This window comes from Nilaparvata lugens, chromosome 4 (genome assembly GCF_014356525.2).
Source record: "Nilaparvata lugens isolate BPH chromosome 4, ASM1435652v1, whole genome shotgun sequence".
NCBI classification, from domain to species: Eukaryota; Metazoa; Arthropoda; class Insecta; order Hemiptera; family Delphacidae; genus Nilaparvata; species Nilaparvata lugens.
The window spans coordinates 35,442,079-35,467,090 of record NC_052507.1 but is presented as its reverse complement, the minus strand read 5'-3'; the positions used below and the strand labels follow the sequence as shown (position 1 = coordinate 35,467,090).

The 25,012-nt window shown below is 33.2% G+C and overlaps 2 protein-coding genes and 1 non-coding gene across 5 annotated transcripts in view; 1 reads left to right on the top strand and 2 right to left on the bottom strand.

Annotated features, from left to right (window-relative positions):
• LOC111053752 (serine proteinase stubble) overlaps positions 1-6,092 on the bottom strand; it is a 95,143-nt gene extending 89,051 nt beyond the window's left edge. The window contains exon 1 of the mRNA XM_039427384.1: positions 5,881-6,092. Coding sequence (XP_039283318.1) covers positions 5,881-5,908 — 28 coding nt within the window. The 5' untranslated portion in view covers positions 5,909-6,092. The remainder of the gene's footprint in view (positions 1-5,880) is intronic.
• Positions 1-25,012, top strand: part of LOC111060957 — a 95,838-nt gene that overhangs the window by 36,497 nt on the left and 34,329 nt on the right. The window contains exon 1 of one of the 3 annotated variants that reach the window (XM_039427382.1): positions 20,778-20,910. The exons of 1 other annotated variant lie outside the window; for it this stretch is intronic. The gene's annotated coding sequence lies outside the window, so the exon portion shown is untranslated. Of the gene's footprint in view, positions 1-20,777; positions 20,911-21,693; positions 21,875-25,012 lie in introns of those variants that run through there. One more of the 3 variants, XM_039427383.1, reaches the window with a different exon arrangement.
• On the bottom strand, positions 20,275-20,356 carry Trnas-uga. Its single transcript has one exon. It is a non-coding gene; the product is annotated as a tRNA-Ser (tRNA).

The following is a 25,012-nucleotide window of genomic DNA, read 5'->3' as shown; positions in this document are numbered from 1 at the left end:
TGAAGGCTCGTTTCCAAAGATAATGACTGTGATAATGTGAGAAGACCTGAAGAAGTGCAATTGCAATGACAATCATAATTATTCGCTTTCATCTAGATACAGACATAATATTCGATTGCAATTACGATTCTAGTTCATTTTTGCTGAAAATGAATTTCACATGAGTTTGAGACTGATACTTGAATGTAAGGTGATAGATGAGAGGATCTACTTTTTATTATATTATGATAGTTCAATCTGTAGACATTTATTTTCCTTCAGATGCTCACTCTTTCATCATATTTGTGCAATATTTGACTGTAATTTGGTGTTTTAATCATTCTAAATTTTCAGCTCATATATATTTTCGGACAGAAATTGAACATCAACTTTTCACAGTAAGAACATAACCTATTTTATGGACATATTATTATCGTCATGGTGTCCAAGACGGTTAGAGTGTAGTTTGATACACTTTGGGTCCCAGGTTTCAAATCTCGTTCCAACCAGATATTTTTGCAGACGATACAAATTGTTTTATCTTATTCTAATAATATTTCATTATAAAATTATTATTATTACCATATAGAATAATTAAATTGATTTATCAAATTAATTGGATAAATTATTTTAAAAAAATCTTTAATATCAATACATAAATAACTATTATTATCTATGTTACAGATAACTCAAATATTTTAGTTGTGGACAATCTTTATAATCTTAAAATTAATCAACTAATAAATCAACAACTATTCCAGTTGTAGACAATATTATTTAACATCATAAACATTTCTTTAATCTCCAACTTCTTTTATTCATAACTATCAGTTATTATTTTAGTTATTTTTTTAACTGAATTTTCAGTTTATCAGGTACAATAATTATTACTGTATTGTGTGCATTTTTTAAGCATTTTTGTGTCGCTCTACAGTGTCAAGTCTTTTGTTTTCCTTCAGGTATGAGATCGGAAACCGATTTGTGAGCATTAACATTCTGCATAGGCATAACAAGCCATAACAAGCCATAACATTGAATCCACTTTTCATGAAAAACATCATTAGCAACCTAAGGTCATTGTCACCAACAATCTTATCTTATTTAGAATCATTTTACATCTCACCATCGTCTGTGAGACGATTCATCATCTAAATTGCCTACTGCATAATTATTATTCTATTTTTTCGTCAGTTGACCAATGTCTTATAATTAATTATTAGAAAAGTTGTAATATAATATGTTTATATTGTAAATATGGAGATGATTATATAAAGGTACCTCCTTGATAAGTCCGGAGAAAATAATAGATGACATGGCTAAATCTTCACAATATACTCTACTTACTGTACTGGCCCTTCTCATTTGATTGAAAGTTATATTCATGAGCGAGGTCTACTGTTCGCAGAACTACTAGTAGTATTGTTTTGATAATTGAAAAATTTTTTTTTACAAACTCTGTATAATAATATGGTGAATGTGAAACAGCTGCATCAAATAAATTATCTCAAAAACATCTGTTTGGAAAAAACTTTCCCCCAGTTGCACATACGTCGGTTAACGTTTAATCGCGATAAAATGCTATACTTTAATTGAAATTAGCGCTAATAGATGCATTTTGGTTGCACAAAAAATAAATTTCAAGCGATAACGCCAATTAAACTAATTGACGTGAAAAATTTTAAAACACCATTCACAGGAAATTAAATCCAACTAACGCCGATTAGGTACCTACAGATAGCTGTCTTCCAAAATTAGTTTTTGGTAAAAAAAAATACAGAACTCAAAGTATGAGCTAATATATATGTATGAATTTCATCCCTTAATATAATAGAAAAGAGTATTTAGCTGATATTAGCATTCAAAATTAGATTCTGATTTTTGAGGTTGGTTTTCGATCAGGTTCGTTGCAGTTAGCATGACACATGACACTGGCGACAGACACAACATTTTTATGGTGCATGCGTATTGAATAGTCACCGCTTCAATAACATAACCTCACTTTTTTGCCATTTGTTTAGAATAATAATTTCAATAACATCACTGTCGGATAAATTACAGTGTTGCCGGATTGTGAAACCGTTAAAATCTTGGTTAGTTGACCGGCAAACTTAATCGGAATTGAAAACTAGCCGATCTTTGTGGAACAGAAATGAATCCGTAAAACTAACGCTGATTTGTTAATCGGCGTTAAAGTCCATATTTAACAGCCGTAAGTGCAACTGGCCCATAGTTTTGAAACTTCGTTTTCCTGATACAATGTTTAGGCCTACACGTGGCATGCATTATTCATATTTTTCAGCTAGAACAGCTGTTTGAGACAAAGTGCTAAAAAAAGTCTACAGTTTCATCAATGCTGTATCGGCAATATGGAAACGCATGCAGTTAATATGTCTTTGAATAAAGGTGTTGATATTGACATAAAGAAATTATTATTCTCTTCAATTTAATTAAAATTTCAAAATTATTCGAGCCCTGATAGAATGACTGACTCACTGTACAGTCAGCCGAAAATCTTAATATTGGAATGAGGGGTATTTTGGCAAACTGAGCAAAAAAATAAGGTCATATGCACCTTTTCGTTATATCTTGAAATGAAAAATTAGTTTTGTGGATTGTCAAAACTCCCTTTGAAAGGGAAACTATTCAACTTATTCTATCTTTTATTAAAATAACAATGATCATCCATCCATCTATTATCTTCTATAGGTACTATAATAAAAGAAAGAACTGGACACGTATACAGGTATAAAGTATAGGAAAATTATGTTTGACGCATCATCACTTCTGAACTACTGGACTGATTAACTTGAAATTTTTCATACAGATTCTTGCTTAACCGAGGATGGTTATAAACCAAATTCTTCAATATTTGATTACATCAAGTTTTCAGTTTGTCATGTTTTCAATTATTTGTCATGCTTTCAGTTGTTGTAAGGAAGCAGCAGAACATTTCTCTTAAAAGGGAAATTAGAAGATAGGTATATGATTGGGGATCCTTTTCGAATGATAAAAACAGGTTTTCCGTCGCACCCAAATTTTTCCGCCATTTTGGAACTGCCATTTTGAATCCAACTTGTTTTTTTAATTGAAAGGTGGTCATATGATACATGATTCCGATACAGGATTTCCAGAGAAAAGAAAAGCACATTGATATCTCAAACCTTTCAAAATTCATTCTCATTCACTTATTTTATTATAGTATAGAAATATGATAGATGAATGGATGATATATCCATCTATCTATCATCTTCTATACTATAATAAAGGAAAGAACTGGCTTAATCACGTATACACGTGTAGAGGATAGGAAAATTATGTTTCACGCATCATCACGTCTGAACTACTGGACTGCTTACTTCAAATTCTGCTTATAAATTCTTGATCAACCGAGGATTCTTATAGGCCTATTTTCAATTTTTCTAGATTTTATTAGGTCAAGTTTCAAAATAGACCCTTGCGAAGCACGGGTTACCTGCTAGTAATATAATATGTATTAAAATTTGGGAACAGAGTAGTTTTGGGCTATGCATGTTGTTCTATCCTGTTCATATTCATATGATTTGTGATTGTATTAATAAATAAATAAATAGATAAATAATGGGACGTCTAGTTCAAAGAATGGACTGACACAGTAATGAGTGAGGGTCTTGAGCTTAATCTTCAATGAATCATGGATTTGCAATATAATTCAATTCATAGCAAGTATAGAAGTGCAGAATTTATTCTATGAAATATAATTTTCATTTTTATTTCAGTATGCATTATTCGAAAATCACTCTCATAAAAATAATAAAGGATATTTAGAATGTGTTACCAAATTTCATGTTCATATATAAAAAAACAAACAATAATGATATTTTATGCCTCATAATTTTTTCTGCGTGAGATTCCAATTCGACTCTTTTCAATCTTACAAAGATTCGACCATCTCCTCTTCAACCAAACTATTTGTCGTCTGATCGTGACATCACATCACTCCTGAGTCAAATCTGGAGTTGCTCAGCCAAATTTCTAGTGTGGGCCTGATACTAAATACAGAGGAACGATATAAAACAATAGTAGAGGATTTCACATGCGGGTGATCGTTTATTTTATCAAAAAGAACAAAACAAAAAAGTAAATGAAGTCCATTGATTATATGCAAATTGTTTCAAAGATATTACTGACATACATTTTCAACAATGTTTTCACATCTCAATATAAATATAATGGACCTAAATCAATAACAGACGCCAAACAGCATTTTCTTCCACATTTTCACTCTGTAAAATGTCATAAAATATGAAATAATGTAATATGTGATTTTAAATTTGAAATAGCTTATAAATTATCAAATTGCAGGGTACAAGATCAGGGTACAGAACAAATTCTTTTGGGGCAGTCATGAAATACACGGAAGCAAATAATAGCGGGTGTTGCAAAAAATATATTAAAAACAAAATTTGGAAGGAAAATATTATTCATTTATTTTATATTTATTGATTTCACTTTTTATCCATTATTACAAAATTATCATTTGAATGATATTGGAAGAGCAAAAACAGACGAATCGCCTTTAATATTCCTGTCCCAAATTTAGCTTTTGAGTTCGAAATAAGGTTGAGTCACTTTTAACTTTTCATTCCACATCATCATATTCTGTCCAAAAATATATTCATTCTCATAAGAATTAAGAATTGGAACTCATTGAAGCTCTTTTTTTCAATAACTTCCTCCAGATGACTTTCTCCTGCGGGAATGCAATATTAAAATCATTGCCTCATTGATTGCTGCAACATCACAACCGGGCTATCGTTTTTTTCACTGCTTTAATAATTCACCCACAGTGAACAGTCGAGTTCTGAACACTTTTGATTGGAGAGTCAATACAATTGCAGAAAACTAAATCTGGGGATCAGAGAGCCAGTAAACGTTACTGATCGGATATCAAATATAATTATAATATAATGCATTTTAATTGGAAAGTTATGATATTGAAACATGTCTTGAAGTTGAAACATATTATTGAATATATATTAAAACATATTATTTAAAGTTACTTCCTACCATAATAGGAGTCATATGAATACCACAAGTTAGCACACCTGGGCTGAGAAGAGCTTACTGACTTCAGGATATCGACGATTTATTAATATTAATATTTATTAATAACCTTCTGGGAAGAGAATTTTGAAACTAGCTTACCATCTCGAATATTATGTCATTTGTGATGGTAATTTGATCGATAAATTTTCTTTAAAATTTCAAATTCCCGTATGCACTTTAATGTTTTTCTGATACACCTATCCTCGAACTAAAAACGAAGGAGTGAGTCGAGTTTGTTTGCCAACATTTTCCAAGTCACCCCTCCGTTGTTGGTCGGATGATAGGTGTATCAGAAAAGCATTGAAAGTGCATTAGAAATTTTTCCAATTGAATTATCATCACAAATCAACCTTGGCAAACAAACTCGATCTGCAGAATGATATTCCAAAAGAATGTCTCCTTATTTCAATTCGATTGGTCAGAAAATTACTCTTCATTTAACATTGCTCCGCTCGTTCAATTTTAATTATTATTATAAGTATCGTAATAGTAAGAAAAAAGGGCAAATCTTGGAAATGATTCGTATATTTTCCATAAATTTGAGAATATCTTAATCATAATTGAAGGTCTCGAAGGTGTCAACTGGTGTTGAAGAATTGAAGGTGTCACTGAATATATATTCAATGATACACAAAAGACAATTCATCCAAGACATGTTATGTTCGATCCAGAAAACCAGAATACAATGAGAATACAAATGTTATATCAATAGCCTGATAAAGGCCTACATAATAATTATAATTATACATGTATAATAATTTCACAAGAAATACAATAAGTAGGAAATTGATGAAATGATTCAAGATGAGAACAGACCAATGAGCAGAGCAGCATGGAGTCGCATATTATCCAATAATAGGTTTCTGGTTTATCCGAAGTAATGCACGCACGCACACTTACAACCATCAACTACACGCACTGAACACCGAAAATTATGATGGAGACAGCTTTGAGAAGTGCAGCAGGGAACTGCCGCAGAAACTCTGAAGCAAGGCACTCCGACTTTGATTCTCCTACTCCTTCACTATCCTTCTACCCTCTCTTCGTAGTCCATTCACTCTTCCTCTTACTACCCACTCCACACTCACGCACTCGCCGGCACGCGTGAGCGCACTACCAAAAGAAAGTGAAATTTTCTCCGGAGCAGCGAGCAATAGGCATAGTAGTTGACTCGTTGTCTTTCTGTTTTGGTTGGTGGTCACTCTCACTGCCTGCCCAGGGCCTGGGCCTGAGCCCTGTTGGGTCTGGGGTCATGGCCCTCATCAAGGTCGAACGCATCATGATAAAGGGTTTGTCCTAGGATTAGGTTATTTCGACCTTCTAGTCGAGGCCAGTTTTCAGACAGTCATATTATGTTGTTGTGTCATAATAAAAGTACTACCATCAAAATATATTGAAAAATCTCATTCATTTATTCAATTGAAACCTTCGTTAAACATTTTAATCTCCATAGAATATGTACATTAATAAATAATGAATTATTTTATTAAAAAGTTAATAATTCCCCCCTGTTGATTTGTGAAAATTTGTGTACAGGAGAGTAAAAAGCTAACAATAATTTATCAAATGAATTCAGGGCTACTTTCTTGTATTAATAAGATAGAATTGTAGTAGCCTACCCATTAAAATTAACAAAACAATAATACATCATAAGAGATTTTTATAAATTATGATTATCAAAAATTATGAATTAAAAATATTTATTAATGTATTCGCAATACAGTATATTTATTCATCATTTATTCTTGAAGATTAGAATATAGGTATGCTGAATTATATTTTATACTGAATCGTAATTAAATAACAATACAGTAAACTATTCAATGAATCTCACAGAATTTGAACTGAAAAATATTGTTGTTGATAATATTCAATTATTGATCAATAATTTCCAAATGATTAAATGCAATTCATCAATTTTGCAAAATAATATAATATTGTATTTAATATTGAAGGCATTTTTATAAATAAGCGAAGATTGAATAATTAACTGTCCATTCTTGCAAAATTATTTTCAATAATATATTTTCTATTAGCAGACAAAGATAGAATCAAAAGGAAGGCAAGGCAGGAAGAAAGCTGGAATACAAGGAATGGCCTCAAGACAAGGCTGAAGAAAGAACGGGAGCTCAAAAAGAAACTGCAGGATAAAATTTTAAAACTAAAATATCTCAAATAAATCAGTTGATAGATAGGGGCAGCTGCTAAAATTTGAAGATGTTATTTAAAATAACAAATCTATTCTTATAACCTGACGATGGTGTGATCACTGAAACTAGTAGTTACGTTACAATTTTTATTATTGTTTTATTATTTTATTAATTTTGAAGGGTACTATAATTCTATTTTATTATTAATTTATCAATGAAATCAATTAGTGAACCATTTGATCTCTCATTTGTTTCAAGATCTAATCATTTTCAATTCTGATGATTTGCTCAATTATTAGATTGACTTGATAGCACAACGACTGTTCCAGGCTGATAAGACGTTTCTGGTTTCAAAATTACCACTCCAGTCAATTTTTTCATAAGGCCTTCGATAATCATCTGACTCTGACTTGCAATTTCCTCAGCTTTGATGTAATGGGAGGAATTTCTCAGCTCTAATGGGAGGAATTGCCAAGAGTGCACCCAATTCTTCGAATGTTATTATTATTGTAAAGCTTGCTGACACTCAATAAATTGTGTTCAGAAACAGCTCTATCAAAAAACCAGTAATCTATTAAAAATCGTAGAAATCTTTAGGGGTAAGGGCCTTTTAGGTGAGAGCAGGAGAGCTTCAGCTCCAACTGTCTTATGATGCGATTCGTTTTTTTCCAAAATTGAATACTTCGACATCGTTTATCCTTGAAAAGTGTGGCCGGAATTGTACTTCTCTGTTGACCAGCAGACGCTTATATTGTGCAGATGAAAACACTTCTCAAAGCTCTCATTCGTAAATAATTATTGTACGATAGTACAGACAACTCGTTGTGGAGACTAAATACTTAAACAACACAATTTTTTCTAAACCCCTTTTATCGGGGGTGTCGACCCTGATGGGAAGGTATTCGACTGACGTAAGCTTCACATTTTTGGCGGTGGGTGGGGGAGTTACAAGAACAAATTTTTTGTGGACATACCTGATTAATAAGATGGAGCTGGAACTGAATTCCTCTGAAATTGAGGGAGGGAATGCGTCATTGGGCTTGGGTGGGCTCACCTGTTCATACATACAAATCCTTTTTATTGGGTACCTTATAATGTATTTTAAACTTTTGGAAATCTAGGAAAAACGTTTAGGAAATTGAGCATAAAATAGTGGAAAGTTTAGTGAATCATTCTATTTTCATGTGTCACTGGAAATTTTCGTCCCATGACTCAGTTGATCATCCAAAATAAATATTTCATCTGTAATATAAATGTAAATGATCCTGATCCGATAGACATTCTTGCAGTCTATCCCACCGTCATGTCAACAAATCGAAATGGAATGGATGCTTCCTCTCTTCTGATATAGTCTATCTGAGACGAATGATAGTCACAAGTAACCTTTTAAAATTTTTATTGTTTAGAAATTTGCATCTGAACTTTTTTCCGCAAGTGTCTTAAATAAATAGCCGTCAAAATGATATGTCAATTTCTATAGTCAAGTTTTATATCCAGACTCACCTCGGGCCCCATTAATGTTTTTCTCAAGTCGGCACCCGAACTTGCTGGTATACAACTTCGGGCCAGCTATTCTTTGAAACTAAATTTGTCAGCCAAATATCAAAAAAAGTTTGGCACTCACCATTTAAGCAATTCAAACTTCAACCTCCGAGAAACACATTATTCAACATTCAAAGTACTGCATAAGAAAACTCATAAAAAGTCACTTTAGATATATATTCCTTGGACTCACAAACGCAATAAATCTCCTGATTCATTCTACCCCTACTAACTCTATCGAATTTAGATTCTCATTTTTACACTAGATTGAAAAAAACTGATTGAGGAAACTTAACAATTAGTCCCTCTGCTAAATGGGGAATAGACCCATTCACAGGACCAAGGCTCGTACACCATTACATGTTTTTCCCGGTTACGTCTAGCTTGGAACTCTGCGCTTCTACTGAAAAGCTGACTGGCTACACGAGCGCTGAGCCTACCTTTCAATGAAATAGCCAAAATTTCATAAAATGTCAATGTTCGTACAATTCGAAATTCTGTAGCTTCTTCGACTTGAAACTAATACTTGGAAAATGTACAAATATTGCATTGATTTCGACAACTGAGCAGCAAGTTAGCAAATTAAATTATTTCTCACAATGAAAATTCACAGAAAAAATTAAAGTTCATTTCAAAAAGTATTAGTTTAATAACCTGAAAAAGAATATATAATATATAAAGGCACACAAAATCTATGATAATAAACTACATTCTCAATATTCATATATTACGTATATGAATGTATCGACCAAATATAGTATTGCACAGTAGCCGACTGTGAATTTTGTGCATTCTGTCTAGAAATTCTTTGAGGAACTTTCCGAAACTAAATTGATGATTTCAAATAATGAAAATAATTTCCTATTGAAAGAGAAAATTTGTCCAATCAAACCTTGAAATTGTCACCACAATTCAGTCCAGTCCTTGACAACTATACCTTTTAGTCTCGAACGCACCAAAAACATTTTGATATACACATACATATGAAATCAGCCATAAGTTTCAGTCTAAGATGATTTTGATAGATTTGGATTTCTTCGCCTAAACTTTAATCACCGACAACTGCAATTACTAATTACTGAGTTTTTACTCTCAAGTGAGGACGCGTTGAAAGTTTCGCTTTCAAAAATCATCTCCGCCTCTGCAACGAACGTATTTGGCGGATGAAAGTGGAAGTTAGTGGAAGTTTTCGAAATACAGTATAATTACTCGTAAGAAGCTCGGATGTGTGAGCGTCACTGTCGAATCTAACTACCGAAAAAAAGAAAAAAACGGTAACGTAGCGGTAAGATGCTGATTAGAGTTATCTAATTAATTCAAATGATTAATCGTCTCACGTTTTCAAGTGATTAGAACTCCACAGAATATTTTTGAAATATGGAGAGTACTAATGAACAGTTCCATGGAAGGATTCAGTAACAAAGTACAATAATTATTAGAGGAGGCAAGAGAAGGGGGAACTATTGTGAAAAATTTTCAGGATGAACAAGATGAATTGACTTATAAAGAGAAAGAGTACCAGTGAAGAGTATGAAAACAGATAAATGAAACCCCAAAACAGTGTGAGTGCCGCTTGCTTTGTCATCTGATCTGCAATCAACAACAGTAGTCTCCTTCAACCACTTGGTACTTGCATCTCAAAGTGAAACAATAAATCCAATTCAATTCAACACTGTCAAAAATTGTGTAACCACAGCTGTTAATTTCTCTCTCTTCCATTTACAACAGACGATGAAAATATCTGTTCTGATTAGCTGCTACTACTTAAAGGAACAAGTTCCCCTCTCAAGGTCCTTCAGCAAGTTAGAGATATTCAGAGATAAAACCCGGCTAAAATTCTTGCATCAAGAACCTACTATTTGCTGGGAGCATCTAATGATCTGCCCTCTATCAGCAACGAATTGAGAAATTAGACCACAACTTGACATATAAATTATAGGATCAAATCATAGAATAATATAAGTGTTGGCAGTGCTCTTTAGTATCTTAGGCTAATTGCAGCGTTTTTTGCGGAATATTGGGCAATTGATAGTTTTTCTCCACAGTTATCGAATTGGCAGGGATCATGTTAATTTTGCTTTTGCTTGCAGCAATAACTGAAGATAAATTCCAAAGTTAATTCGGAATTGTTTGACTGGTATTAACAGATCTCTTACCTATTCTGGAATTCTTGACAGAGCCTATCGCTTACTTTTTTATCACTCGTCTAGGAGTGTAGAAGCTGCCAAATCTCTTCCACTGATTCTTTCTTCCATTAGTCAGAGCTTCGGCACATGAAAGTCAATCCATAATAATCAGTATGAAGTTCATTGTGGCTAATAAATTCATCATGTCCTGGTCGAGGAATCATCTTAAAAGTATCATAAACATTCGAGTGGGATCATTTTTTTTTTGTGAAATGTTATAAATATAAATTGAATTGATTCAATTAATTAGACAACTGAATTCCATGATATCAATATGATTTTTCTTAATACAGTATATGAAAATTCAAATGGGAGTATTCTCATATAACAGCTAAAGTAATAAGAAAGCAAAAATGTCATAAGAATTATGTCATTGAGATTAAAGCAGGTGTGATAATCAACAATGATGAATATCCTATTATATTAAGCGAGAAATTTCTGTATTTTTATATATTCATTTATATCTGGTTATTTATGTTCAACGGATCTCGAAAACGGCTCTAACGATTTTCACGAAATTTGTAACATAGTAGGTTTATGATAATAAAAATTTGATTGCACTACGTCTCATCCTTGGGGAAAACTCGCTGAACGACATTAAAAGGATAATTATTCATTCTTGGCTGAAACTGCTGTGGATGGTAAAAGAGTGAGTGAGCGAGTGAGTATGTGAAAAATCAAAATATCGCATCCCTGACATATAGCCATCTGTGAAAATAATATAAACACGATAATTTTAGAGAATTGTGTTCTGTTTATCAATAATTAAAAATCTGGTGTGGTGCACTCACAAAACTTTCCTTGCCGTTATGAGAATTGATCACCTGACGCTAGTGTTCCCGCGCATCTCAAGTCTACTATTCGAAGATCTGAGCCAGCTGGTGACAGGACAATAACGCTGAAGGCATACGAGGTCTGCTATCTCTTCATATTGAATGATTTATTAGAATCAACAGTTGCCAACAGTTTGCAATTGGATAATCACATTCTCTCGAATTTTGAGCTTATTTTCAATTTTAGGTGAAAATGTTATTGAACATTAATTGTAGAGATTCTCATGCTCAATCTTTTCACTCGAAATTTTTTGTTCAAATTGTATCTGAAGCCTGATAATTGGACATCTAAAATCAAACTTTGCATAGATGGGGCGGAGCTCCTGAAATTTTTAGATAAATGGGACTTGTGGCAGTTGATACAGCTTATCAATGACTGTTCTAGGTATAAATTTAATCAAAATCGTTGGAGCGGTTTCGAGAAAATCGTGAAAAACCCTGTTTTTGACAACATTTTCGCCATTTTAGCCGCCATCTTGAATTGCATCAGATCGAAATCGTTCGTGTCGGATCCTTATCCGACGCACACACACACACACACATACAGACCAATACCCAAAAACCACTTTTTTGGACTCAGGGAACCTTGAAACGTATAGAAATTTAGAAATTTGGGTACCTTAATTTTTTTGGAAAGCAATACTTTCCTTACCTATGGTAATAGGGCAAGGAAAGTAAAAATAACGAGTGAAGCTCGGTGCCCCGATATTCTGCTGTAATGTAAACAAATTATAGTGAGATTCACATGAATATGTCAGCATTGTTTGAATGGGCAGCATTGATGTTGCCAGCATCAATAGGAATAAGGAATGCTCCCAGTTTGAATAGAATATGAACAAACCTTTTTGCATTTATTTTCGAATATTCTTATCAAAAGCTTCTTCCTATTTCCTTTGCTAAATCAATGAATATGTTTGAGAATAAACAATTCATGGAAAAAGCGCCTTACTAATATTGAAGATATTTTTACATTCGGGAAGGCAACAACCGTTGACCTTCCATGAATATTTGGTATTCATGGTATTCAACCGTTCCAATTATGTTTGTTTCCCTATATTTAATTTTTACTCAATCTTTGCACTTAGATTCCGCAACGGGCACTCCTGAAGTTTTAAAAACACCCTCCACCTATCATACAGAATCATCCAAATTTGATCAAATTGTTGAAGCAGTTTACGAGATCAGTCGGATATACAGACAAAAGTAATTTTTGTCTCAAATTAAATTAAAGTAAATTTATTAAATCTCGAGAAAGGCAACTCCCGTCTTAAATTCATGTTCCTGAAACATTGAGATTTGATAAATAATCCATAATCCCCGCAATAGTTCTGATTGACGCAGAAGCATACTAGTTTTAAACTAGCCAGGTAACCCGTGCTCCGCAAGTCTATTTTAGAACTTGACAAACTGAAAATTTGACTTAATGAGATCTTGAAGAATTGAAAATAGGCCTATAACCATCCCTGGTTAATTGAAAATCTATATGCAAAATTTCAAGTTGATCAGTCCAGTAGTTCAGACGTGATGATGCGACAAACATAATTTTCCTATCACATACGAGTATAAGCCAGCTCTTTACTTATTATAGTAAGTCCTGCTAGAATGTATTCTAGGTACTTTCGATCACATGTGGAAGGGACATTACAATAGTTATGATCAGGAGTTTGGAGGAAGAAGAATATACATGCTGAAAGAAGAACTCTGAACCCTTAAAAATCACACTTTAAGTTGAATTATCGCCAAAATATTTCTTAGTTAGTGTGCACCTAGGACCTATAAGGAAGCTGTATTCCAAGTTTAGTTGCTATCCATCCAGTGGTTTTTCAGAAATCGTGATCAAACACACAGTAAGTGAGTCAGTGAGTGGGTGAGTCAGTGAGCTTATAATATTTTATAGGGATAGATGAAATGCTCCAACTGTTTCAACTCATGTCATAGCTTTTAAAATGTCATAGTTCTCATGTACGGTATTTCATTAATAAATGGCTCTCATGATTTAAAATATTTCATGGCTCTCATGAATTGAAACAATTGAAATGTGAAATGGTACTTATACTTTTTTATTTATTTCAAATCATGAATTTGTATTGAAATGGCAAAAAATACTCAATGTAGGTACTGCATTGTATAGGTTGGCAGGAAGTCGAGGTTCAATATATTTGCATCTTCAATAAAACTGCCCGTCACCTGGTTGCTAATGACAACCTCGATCATTGTTATGTCCTTATGTTACTTCATGTCAATGATGATAAGCATAGCATCAGCTTATAATAAGTGGAATGCGCATGTCCATGACGCATATTAAGTATTGTAAAGCTCTTCCTGGGGGTTTACTCTCGCCTCCAAGGATAGGTCGATACACGTATAATGAATCTTGTACTGAGTCACCAGCATTGAGGTTATAAATTTTGAAAATGCGTGCGTGGACGCTAAGTGAATACCAGACTGATTGAGTCACTACAAGATTCGATACAATCGTCTGAATCGCGGGAGGCATAAACACTCGCTCACCCTTGATTCTTCTTATGACAGATTGTATAATGATAAAAATTTTTAAAAGTAGTATAGCGATTGCTAAACACTGAATACGGATATCTTAAGATTATTACCTGTGATGGAACAGCATATAAAATCATACAGGTCGAGCAAAAATCCCGATGTAGATAATTTACGGGACTGCGTCTCTAATAAGTTCCGAAGGATTAAGATAGGGTACTAGGACCAGATATCGTTCGGAATATATTTTGAGAACAGAGTCTTGTCGGGTCTTATGCTCTATTGTAGGAAATTATATGATCTCCAGCTGCATCTGCTGTACAGTTGACGAATTCGCTCGAAGTCGAAGTTGGTAACAGATAAAAGCTGATATATGAGCAGGTAAGGACAGAGAATAGATAATCTCGATCTGACCCCACACACTACATCCACTTAGATCTGTTCCAATATCCAGGTTGAATCAATTATTCAAAAATGATCGTACTCGATCAGTTCTTGATAATATAGAACGTGTCAGACACAATAATTGACAGGCTCAAGAAATAATCGAACTCAGAAGACGAATTGATAAAGTAGAAATATAATATAATAAAATATATAATTCGACAGTGCAGATATAAAGCTTGAATTACAGATTGAAAATATTTTAACATTAACAAAATGATCAAAAGTGTGCTTGTACTCGCATGACACCATGCATGATTCAACAGAATTTTACAATTGATAAATTTAACAGTTTTTTGAAAAATAGTGAAAATAAATGATAAAAGACTTTTAAAATTGCTCAGGTCGTGGTTCTGGCAGCGGAGGATAGTTAATCAACTACAAGTTCTTATAAATTCTATACCGAATAAAATCTAAGATCTTAATGGTTATAAGCGCTTGTCGGCGTGGCCATTAATTTAACGAAGAAAGTTTTATATTTTCTGCACTGTAATTTCTTTCGAAGCGAAGATTGGGGCCCCAAATTTTAAAACTCACGTGAATCCTCTTGGCGGTCGTGGTTACTTTAGATCAAATTTGTTTGATCGGTGGCCGGTCCAGGCTTCAGTCTCAGCACGTGTGGAATTCTTATTAAATATCTCCTTCACCAAAATAATTGGGGAATAATTAAACTTGAATTTCTCGAATTATCGATCGATTAAATAAATTTACAAATAACAAATAAAATAGCCTAAAATATTGGCTCACAGATAAAATATATAGAAATCGAACAAATTTTCACTAATAGGTCTTTGGTAACTTTAACAGGTCTTAACGGTGAGGATTTTAAAAGGGAAGTGAAGTGTCTTCTTCTAAGCCTTGGGCTAGAACATTTTCTCTGAGAATCTCTGTGTAATTAATTTGCATGAAAATTTGCCATTGATAGAATGATTATGACGTAGGCATGACGTCAGTGGCAAGCAGTAAAATATAATTCCTTTTATTACAATAATAACTTAATTTGTATAACTTTTTAAATTGCTTAATTCTCTAGACATAGTTCCTCTATAAAGTGTACATGCACTAGCATATATGATAAGGCAGGTTTGTTGTCTGATAACAGATTAACATATGATGTTTTCAAACGATCATCCCTTTTGGTGCTATTTCTATGACATATGATTGGCTTAGACTTGCCAAAGAGATTCATTCACCATGTGGCTCAGTTGAATCAATAATTTATAATTTAATATTTCTGCACAATTCTTATCATGTTCGAAACTGTTATAATTAATTTTTGCTGCTCTTATCAGTAATACAATATTCATGCTATGACCCAGTTAGTTATAAACATTCAACATTATAATGTAATTTCGTGAATAATAAATAATTTTAACAATAATACATACATTTTATTTTTTTATTTGAAATTCTTGGTCCTTCATCAATAGTTCTTAATTTTAGAAATAATATTATAGCTTACATGAAAACCTGGCATGACATTTTATAATATATTGAATCAGTCAGCTGTGTTTGAGCTGCTACAAAACATCTGATCAATAGTTAACAAAAGTGTAACCTCCAAAAGTTCAATGAACAATTCATAAGTGACTTGTACTCAATTTGCAAAATAATTATAATTTTATTAAATAATTCTCTGAAAAAATGCGTAGTACAGAACAGTACTCTTATCTGATACTCAGCTGTTGATAAGAAAGCCTTATCGCTCGGATGCTAACTATTCGTTTGGCAGATCTTTCATTCTATAAGGGTAATTACAATTTTCCTAGTTAATTCTCTCCTTTCATGAAATTTATTCAAAAGATTCATCACAGTATATATACGCATCTCAAGAATTTGCTGGAACTACAGCCTATTGGTTATTGTAAGTGTGTGGTAATTTATTTCCAGTTGAAGAAAATTTTGTTTTGTCACACAATATTGATAGCTCTACTCATTTGGTATATTCACGGCAGTGCGACACAGTGCGGAGTACGATAATGGCAGTGATAATCCTTGGGTAATGTAGCATTCTATGTGCATTCTATGGTCGTCCTGTAATAAACTTATTCTGTCATGGAAGATGAGACAAAGCGTGTATAACTTCAATGGTTGGACATTTTTAACATATTCTTTAAAAATCTCCATCAACTACGAAATGAGTAATACGATATTATATTATTTCTTTTTTATACAAAAACTATTCATTTTCATTACAACTAAAATTCCGTTTTATAAATTACATTAAAAACTTGCCAACATGACTAAAAAATCACCCTGTATACAATGTAATCATGATAGTATGTTTATTGACATCTATATTCCTTGGATTTTAATAATTAAAGATTTCAATTCAAATAAAACTGAAGAATCATAATCAATAAAATTTTGAGTCAAGACGGATCAGAATGAGCTGGTTCACTGAACATTATCCACAGTCGATGATTTCACCGCCAAAGTCCTGTGAAATTCAGTAAATCGCAAAGAAAGTGATCGCCAAGTGAAACCAAGAGCAGCGCATGTCATTTTCATCATCATTAACACTTGGATAAACATTTAATTCGGTTCCATTTTCTAATTCGGCTTTTAGACGTGACACGATTGTGGCCTACAGTCTGCAGAAGCCACCAAGGGCAATGTCACGTTTCTATCTTACCTTTTGTTTCTTTTCTCTTCTTTTTCCTTTTTAAAATTTCATCAAGTTTCTTTGTTAACTTTTTCCAGTTGTCTGTTCTACAGTTTCAGAAGCAGAAAGATACTTACCGCTCACTCTCTTTTTTGTTTCATTTTCGTCCTCGCCTGTCTGATTCCTGTTTGTACTTTTGTTCCCATACCAATAATATTATTACTCAATTAAAATATTATGAATTATTATATGTGTGGTTTTATGATCTATTGCTTGTAATTGTGAATTGTGACTTGGAATGAATAAGATTCCAATTGTGTTAGTTTTATGTTTTTATTCTTCATAATTTTTATGTGTACTTACACTACCAGATTTTATTTCAAATTTCATTATTTTACTTTTTCATTCCTTCTTTATTTATTTGGTCTCTCTACTCCACTCCAAATTTATCTATCAAGAATCATAACTTTATGCCTTTCCTCTTCATTTTTATTATTTCTATTCCTCATTGTTCTTCTACTTCTAATTCATCTCCTCTATACTTTATTCCTTTCTTCATGAATATTTTATCTACTCCCCTTTTCTGTTCCCATTCTGCCTTAGTTTACTCGTCCAATTCGATTCCATTCCTTCTTGTTCGTCTCTTATTCTGTTTCACTTCTTTTTATCTCTACTATCTTTTTCCATTTTCTTTCTTTCCTGGTATCTTTCTCGTTTTGGGTGCTTTTTCCACTATGCTGGACCAAATGGCCTGATTTCGTGGCTTTGTCACAGTCTTCCATCCTGGATGGATTTCGAAGTAAGACTTTACAAGGCTTTTTTCAATGTTTTCCTCATACAGATCATTCTATTCTTGATCGCTCACTTCTCCACTATTTTTTATCAGCTCACAACTAAAACATTTTCAGACCGTTTTCTACTTTCAAATCACAACTGCCATGAGTATTTTCGTGTAGCGTGATAGGTCAATTCGGATTTCGCTGAAAACTGAGAATGTTCTGTTTCGGAAGTAAACATTGATGTTGCACAGTACCCGGTAAACCAAAATATTCTTAGTACAGAATATTCTTAGTACGTGACGTCATTTTGGCGTCACCGCGCATGCGCAGTAGGCCCCCTTCAAATGTCATTGTCAAACGATCAATTGTTGCAGCAATGAAAATTTCACCCCCTACATTGAAGCTGCTATAACAATGAAAGAAGAGCTTGGAATAGTAAAATAATACATCATTTCAAAGAGAATTCAATGCTCTACAAACCTACAATAAGCATCAGTTCTCATGATGCATTGTTGGAGAGTTATAAGCTCTGAAAGAGCAAAACATTGGATAAAAACCTGTTATTTCAACAAGTACACACATTCAAGAGCGAATATCTCGGGAACTGTTGGTAAAATCACAAAATTCCACTGAAAAAATTGTAGAGGATTTATCAAGCTTCATTTTTGAATAGTTGGTTATGTCGGTTGAAGGCATTTTTCTCAAGATTTGAGCGTGGAAGCAAAACGCTGAAAAATGCAACTTTTAAATCACCGTCAACCCCGCTTAGCACATGAGTTGCAAATTGGGACTTAGGATAAATGTTCTCCTCCTAACTAGTCTCAACAAAGCTGCAAAGTCAAAAATTTTGTTTAAAACATTCCCTCCAAATTCCTTTGTCAATTGATCTATTGTTGCAAAAATGGAGATTTCACACTCAACACTAAATCTGCTGCAAAAGGTGTAGGAAAATTCGTAAATGTGTGAAACAGTACAAACCATTTAATTCATTTTTCAAACCATTTTCTGTACAGTGGAAAGTGTACTCTGAACAGCCACTCTGTATAATTTCTATACGACTAGCGCTACCTAGTAGATATGATTGGGACCTCAACTTGAACTCCATCATTACTACTTAATATTTCGCTGGTAGGTAGCGCTAGTAGCGTTGAAATATTCACCGGGTCAAGACACCAGTGTTCCTTACGAAGCGGCCATTTTATGGGGTCTTTATGGCGGTACATTTGAAAATCCAATCTAATTCAATTTGCTGGTAACAAAATTATATGCATTATGCATTTTAAAAAACAATATTTATTTTATAATGATAACAGCTGCTGATAAATTTGAAATTGGAATATTCCAAGGTGTATTGGCTACGCATATCTACCTACTGATCTGCACTCACATAGATAATCATCGGAATTTAATACGTCAATTGGACCACAATTTATTCTACAACACCGTGAAGCTAGCCCCACAATATCTAGCCCAAATTTAGAAAAAAATAGGTCAATATTTTGGGCTTTCTGAAAATCCAAGTTTCAGAGTTCGGGCTCAGCGGGAAATGAGAAATGAGGTCTATTCGATTTCGCATTTATATGATGACCGATCTTATCCAAAGATGAAGTTTGATACAGCCGATGTTGAGCTTTCATTCTACTCCATTTTCATAATATTTGGGCTCAAAAAATACGACCGTGAGAGACTTTGAAAGTTTTCAAATTTGATTTGGAATGGACCAATTTCGAAAACAAGGTTGTCACCCTTGTTGACCACGGGATGACACCCTGTGTAGCTTACCTTGTCAATGATAAGGAGATTGAGGGGTTTCCATTCTATAATATCATTTTCATGATTAAATTTTGATTCAACAATCATGCACTCAGGGAAGAATTAAAGTTTAGCGCTAGCGGATGTGGGAAATCATGTGATCCAACAAAAATTCTATCTATAATAGATATTATATTCTATAAAATCTAAATTCTATAGGCTATATTAAAAATACATAGATAGAATGAATATAAATCAGTATATCAGTATAATACTAGAGCAAGTACAAAAAATGTAAATATAAATGTAAGGTATAAATGAAAATGTTAGTATTTTGAAAAGGCTACAAAATTACTGTGAACCTAGAATAAACAGCATACTGTATTCATAAAGAGCTCACGCACGACACGATACAAAAAGTTTCGCTGCGGACAGGATTCGAACCTGTGCGGGTAGAACCCATTGGATTTCAAGTCCAACTCCTTAACCACTCGGACACCGCAGCTGATGAATAAACCGTCTGAAATAGCGCTATATGAAAGAGCTAATAAGAAAATTCTGTTACTTGACGGTTTTAAAGTTATTTAATCAACTCAAATTAAACTTTAACTATGTTTAAATAGTTAATAGTAACTCAACTATTAATAGTTAACTTTGTTTGTGAATAATTTAACTTTGGTTTAATAATACTTACATATTATTAAATTAATTATTATGAATATTAGAATTAATTAGTATGAATAATAATTATTAAAATATTAGAAAAATTATTGTTATTATTAGAAGGCCCGTATGCAGAAACCGTACTCGGTTTAAACGGAAAAATCGTGGGATATGTCAGCTGTTCGTTAATTTAACTCATCTTACAAACGTGGCTTAGCGTTTAACTAGCGTTTTAGTGTTAGCATACTGTATGGCGCTATGGCCCCAAGTTTTCTTTTTTCACTTTTCTTGTTCATGTATTATTTCTTTAGATTTTACTGCTTAATAAGTGCGTTATGAGGGTAATATGAAATGTAGTTCCTGGGGCACTTAAATATGTATATTTTCAAATAAACGGTAGGCTATCTATTTACTCTAAACGGTATCTTTACTATTAGTTACCTATGTCAATATAGTAGTTCACTGCAGATAAGATCCTCTAGTCTGCAAAGATTAGGCTAATAAATTCAATGACTATAATAAAAGTAATTATTTCCCCTTGTAGGTATATGATTTTTTGTAGGGCCACTAAAAATCGTGAAAAAATAAATCATGGAATGAAACAGGATTGAATACACCTAGAACTAGAATCACACTACAATACTATAATGCATGCATATGACTACAAGTTTTAGTGAAGATAATCTCGCTAAAGATACTAAAATCTCATTCATCCACAAAAGCAATGAACTTGCTTTTACATAAAAAGAACAACAATTCAAAACTTTGATTTCATCTAGGCTTTTACTTTTGTAAAAAAATTCTAGCTAGCAGGCAGTTGATGTTGTGATACAGTATTGTTATACTAGTGTACTCGTATTTTATTTTCCTGTACGATATATTATGAATAGTAGTAAGACGAGAAAATATGTCAATAAATAACAATAAAACAAGGATGAAAACATAAATTTATGAAACGATTATAACAACAGAACAGTGTAAAAGCGATTAGGTTGGATGACCCAGATGAAGTGTGAAACAGTTGATGGAGGGGGCAGGGGAGATGACAAGAGAAGAAGGGGAGAGAAAAAATAGGAGCGAGAGGTATGTGAAAAAATGAGAGAAGAGTGACTGGGTAAAGAGAGTGCTAGGAGAGAGAGAGAGAGTAGAAGAGCTAAGCCGCTAAGTCCGTAGTGAACTGGACCTGACTTCATTCAGGTGGTTATCCTCTGCTCTTGACACAGCTGGCAGGAGCGGTATTATAGAGAGCATCCCAAAGAGTTTCTACATTCTCAGCGAAGTTCGCACTTTGAACCTATAGGATTGCGGTTATCACAGCAGGTTGAGCGGTCAGCTAGATACTTCTTGCTCCTTGTTTAACGTGAGTGTTATTTCGAATTTGAGTTTAACATTGAATAATGTGATAGATTCCATCGCATCTCAGTTATATTTATCTTGCATATTAGTTACACTACCAATAAGATTTAGAGATAGATTCGAGAATGAATCATGAGTAATTTCCCATCCAACTTGAAATGTGGGCTAATTGAGATAGAAACAATCGCATACCGGTAGCCTGATCATTTAAGCAAAATACCATCACTTTGCCATATCATTTAAGCAAAAAAGGTAGCCTATTATAACCAAGAACGACTATTAACGTGTAAGCTATAGGCTATACTTTAATGTACTCTTTATATACAGATAACATCTTCATGTGGACAATAATACAGACAATAAATTTATGAGGCTGACTGTTCACACTCTATAAGGAATCTATGCCATTGAACTTATTGATTCCACGTAAAAGTTGACAATAAAAGTAGATTAAAAATAGACATTGAGATAAATAGACTTTGAAGTATTTTCTATTGATAGTCTATTTAGGAAGCGTGGTGGAGTGGAAATCATGGTTTAAGGAAGAACCGTTTCAGAATATTAAGTTTATCTTAATATTTGAGTGAAAATTAGATCAATGGTTCAACTTTGATGGGCTAAGTAACTGTTCTGGTAATTCATGTATATACAGAATGAGTGAGAATCTAAATGTAGAAGAGATTTATATGGAGGTACAATACAGACTATTTGTTGGCATTGACTTCAGTCACATCAAGCAAGATTATGAAAAATTAATACTGTATAAAAATTATTTCAAATATCCAATGACAGCTACATAAATAGGAGAACTGAGGACTTCTGCTACGGTACTGCTAATTAATAATATTCCAGCAGTTGGTTGAACTGCAATTTCTAATGAGAAATTTTCCAAAAAATTTATAGTTTTCCACCGCAATGTTGCGTGCTGTTGCCGTGTTGAACATTCTGATATGTAGCCTACTGATTTCGATGAAGATATCAATTTTGACATTATCTAAGAAAAAATCGGATTTTTCCAATTTCCATTCACCCTTATTCATTGGCCTATCATATTATTATCGTCAACTTTCATTTAATAAGTTACTACGCATTCCCCTGAATTATCATCAATATTCCAATGCCTCATACCCAAAAATATACCGTAACTAGTTCGCTACTTCATTCTTCCTTATTTCAAAAATATAGCATGCTCAAAATAGATGCACTGATTCATTGAATAATAAGCATAATGATAAATATAAATAATAATAATGATATGTTTAGTGTGAAAGTAGGGTGATATAAATAAGTACAGCAATAGAAAAAGCCGGTCCATAAGTCCATGTTGACAACATTCTCACATTCACTGTGCTTATCTCTATTACGGGCGACTCCATGTTATTTTTTAACACAGCTTTCTTTCCATGTTATCACACAAATATCATTGACAGCGGCGGTCCTACTTTCTTCTGCGTTTTACCCTGTTTCTCTTGTTATCCTTTGAAAGCATTAGTCTGTTTTCAAGTTGATCTACAAGCTCCGGTCAGTGGAATGAATTTATTTTCAAGTGTTGTACGAATTCCATAATCTCCGACTCTCAACTCCGATTGTAAATCAACTTCGAATCAAATGTAAATTTCAAACACACATTCTATATTCTATTTGTAGAATGAGTATGCAAAAATTAAGATTATCTTGTTCATTATTGAATTTCTTAGAATCTACATTGAATAATTCCAATCAATTATTAATCCGCTCATTTGTCCTTTTTGAGGTGGAACAGAATATCATTTTAGTTACCGTATTCTATTTGAGTTGAATAATCCGACTCGCCTCCAAATTTACCATGTTCCACAAAATATGAATTCCCAATTAAATTCTTTCAAATTGAATATTATATTATTTTATGTTTTTGTGTGCAGAAACATGTTTATAGAAAATGTTTTTCCAATATTCATGACTGGAAATGTACTATTTGGTAGAAAAAGGCTAGTTCCAAACTTTCACATTTTTAGGACTATATGGTTATAGTATAATTGAATCCAAACCACTTCCAAGTAGAGTAATTATTAATGTCTAGGGTTCATGTTTCAATTTATATAGAACAAGGACTGAGAATCACGGAAGTGAATCATGCAAGTGGAATGCTTTTTTCAATGCAGATTATGCCCACATGAGCTTTCAGCTTGTGCGTTTATAATGGAAAGTGCGTGGGTGATTTTATGAGATTATCAAATACCTATGCCTAGAGCGGGATTCGAACCCATGACCAGGAAGCGCTAGCAGACCTAGCAGTATAGTCTCCAAGAAAAGTACTGTATATGGACTATCCTTGAGTAGTCTTGGCTACTCTGGGCGGCTTGAAAAAAAGTCGAAATTTAAATACTCGTACAAGATAAAAATATAATTCACCTCATTCCAATATGGAATACTCTCCAATTGGAATTGAGATGCTGTTATATTAATTTAGAAGATGAATTTGATCTATAGGTAAAAATGATCTATAGGCATTCAACCCAATTTGTCGTAAGTTCAAATATTTTTTGAATGAGTGTTTCAAATCTCCATCATTTATTGCATCACACATATGGAAACTCTTGTTGTGCAAAAATTCATGGTTTGTAATGAAAGTTTCAAGTTGAAAGGCATGTGTATTCATGCTGTAAGAGTGCAAGTTCATTCATTAATTTTGAGCATACTAGATGATCTCATCACAGTTGACATTTGACAGAACTTGAACTTTCTCCTTTTGCAAGGAATGCAAAGTGACAGCATCAACCAGACATCATCAGAGTGTACTACTTACGCACTTAGTTGGTCATCAATCTCCAAAAAACTTTCTTAGAAGTTGCAACAGGGGAAAAAGCCTTATTTATCACAGGACGGAATCCTTGAAAAGCACACATCGGAAGAGATAAACTGAATGATACGTTCTACAATTTCTATCACAAATTTAGAGAGAGAGAGAGATTTATGTAGATTACAATATAAATACTGGCTTATACACTTATATACAATAGCTTACAATACAGCAAAATTATAGATGAATTTACAAAATATAAACTAAGAAAATGATTGTTGAGCTGCATATAATATGGAAAAAACAATTCGTAATAACTATAGATAAAATAGATAATATTGTTATGCATCTACATAAATTGGC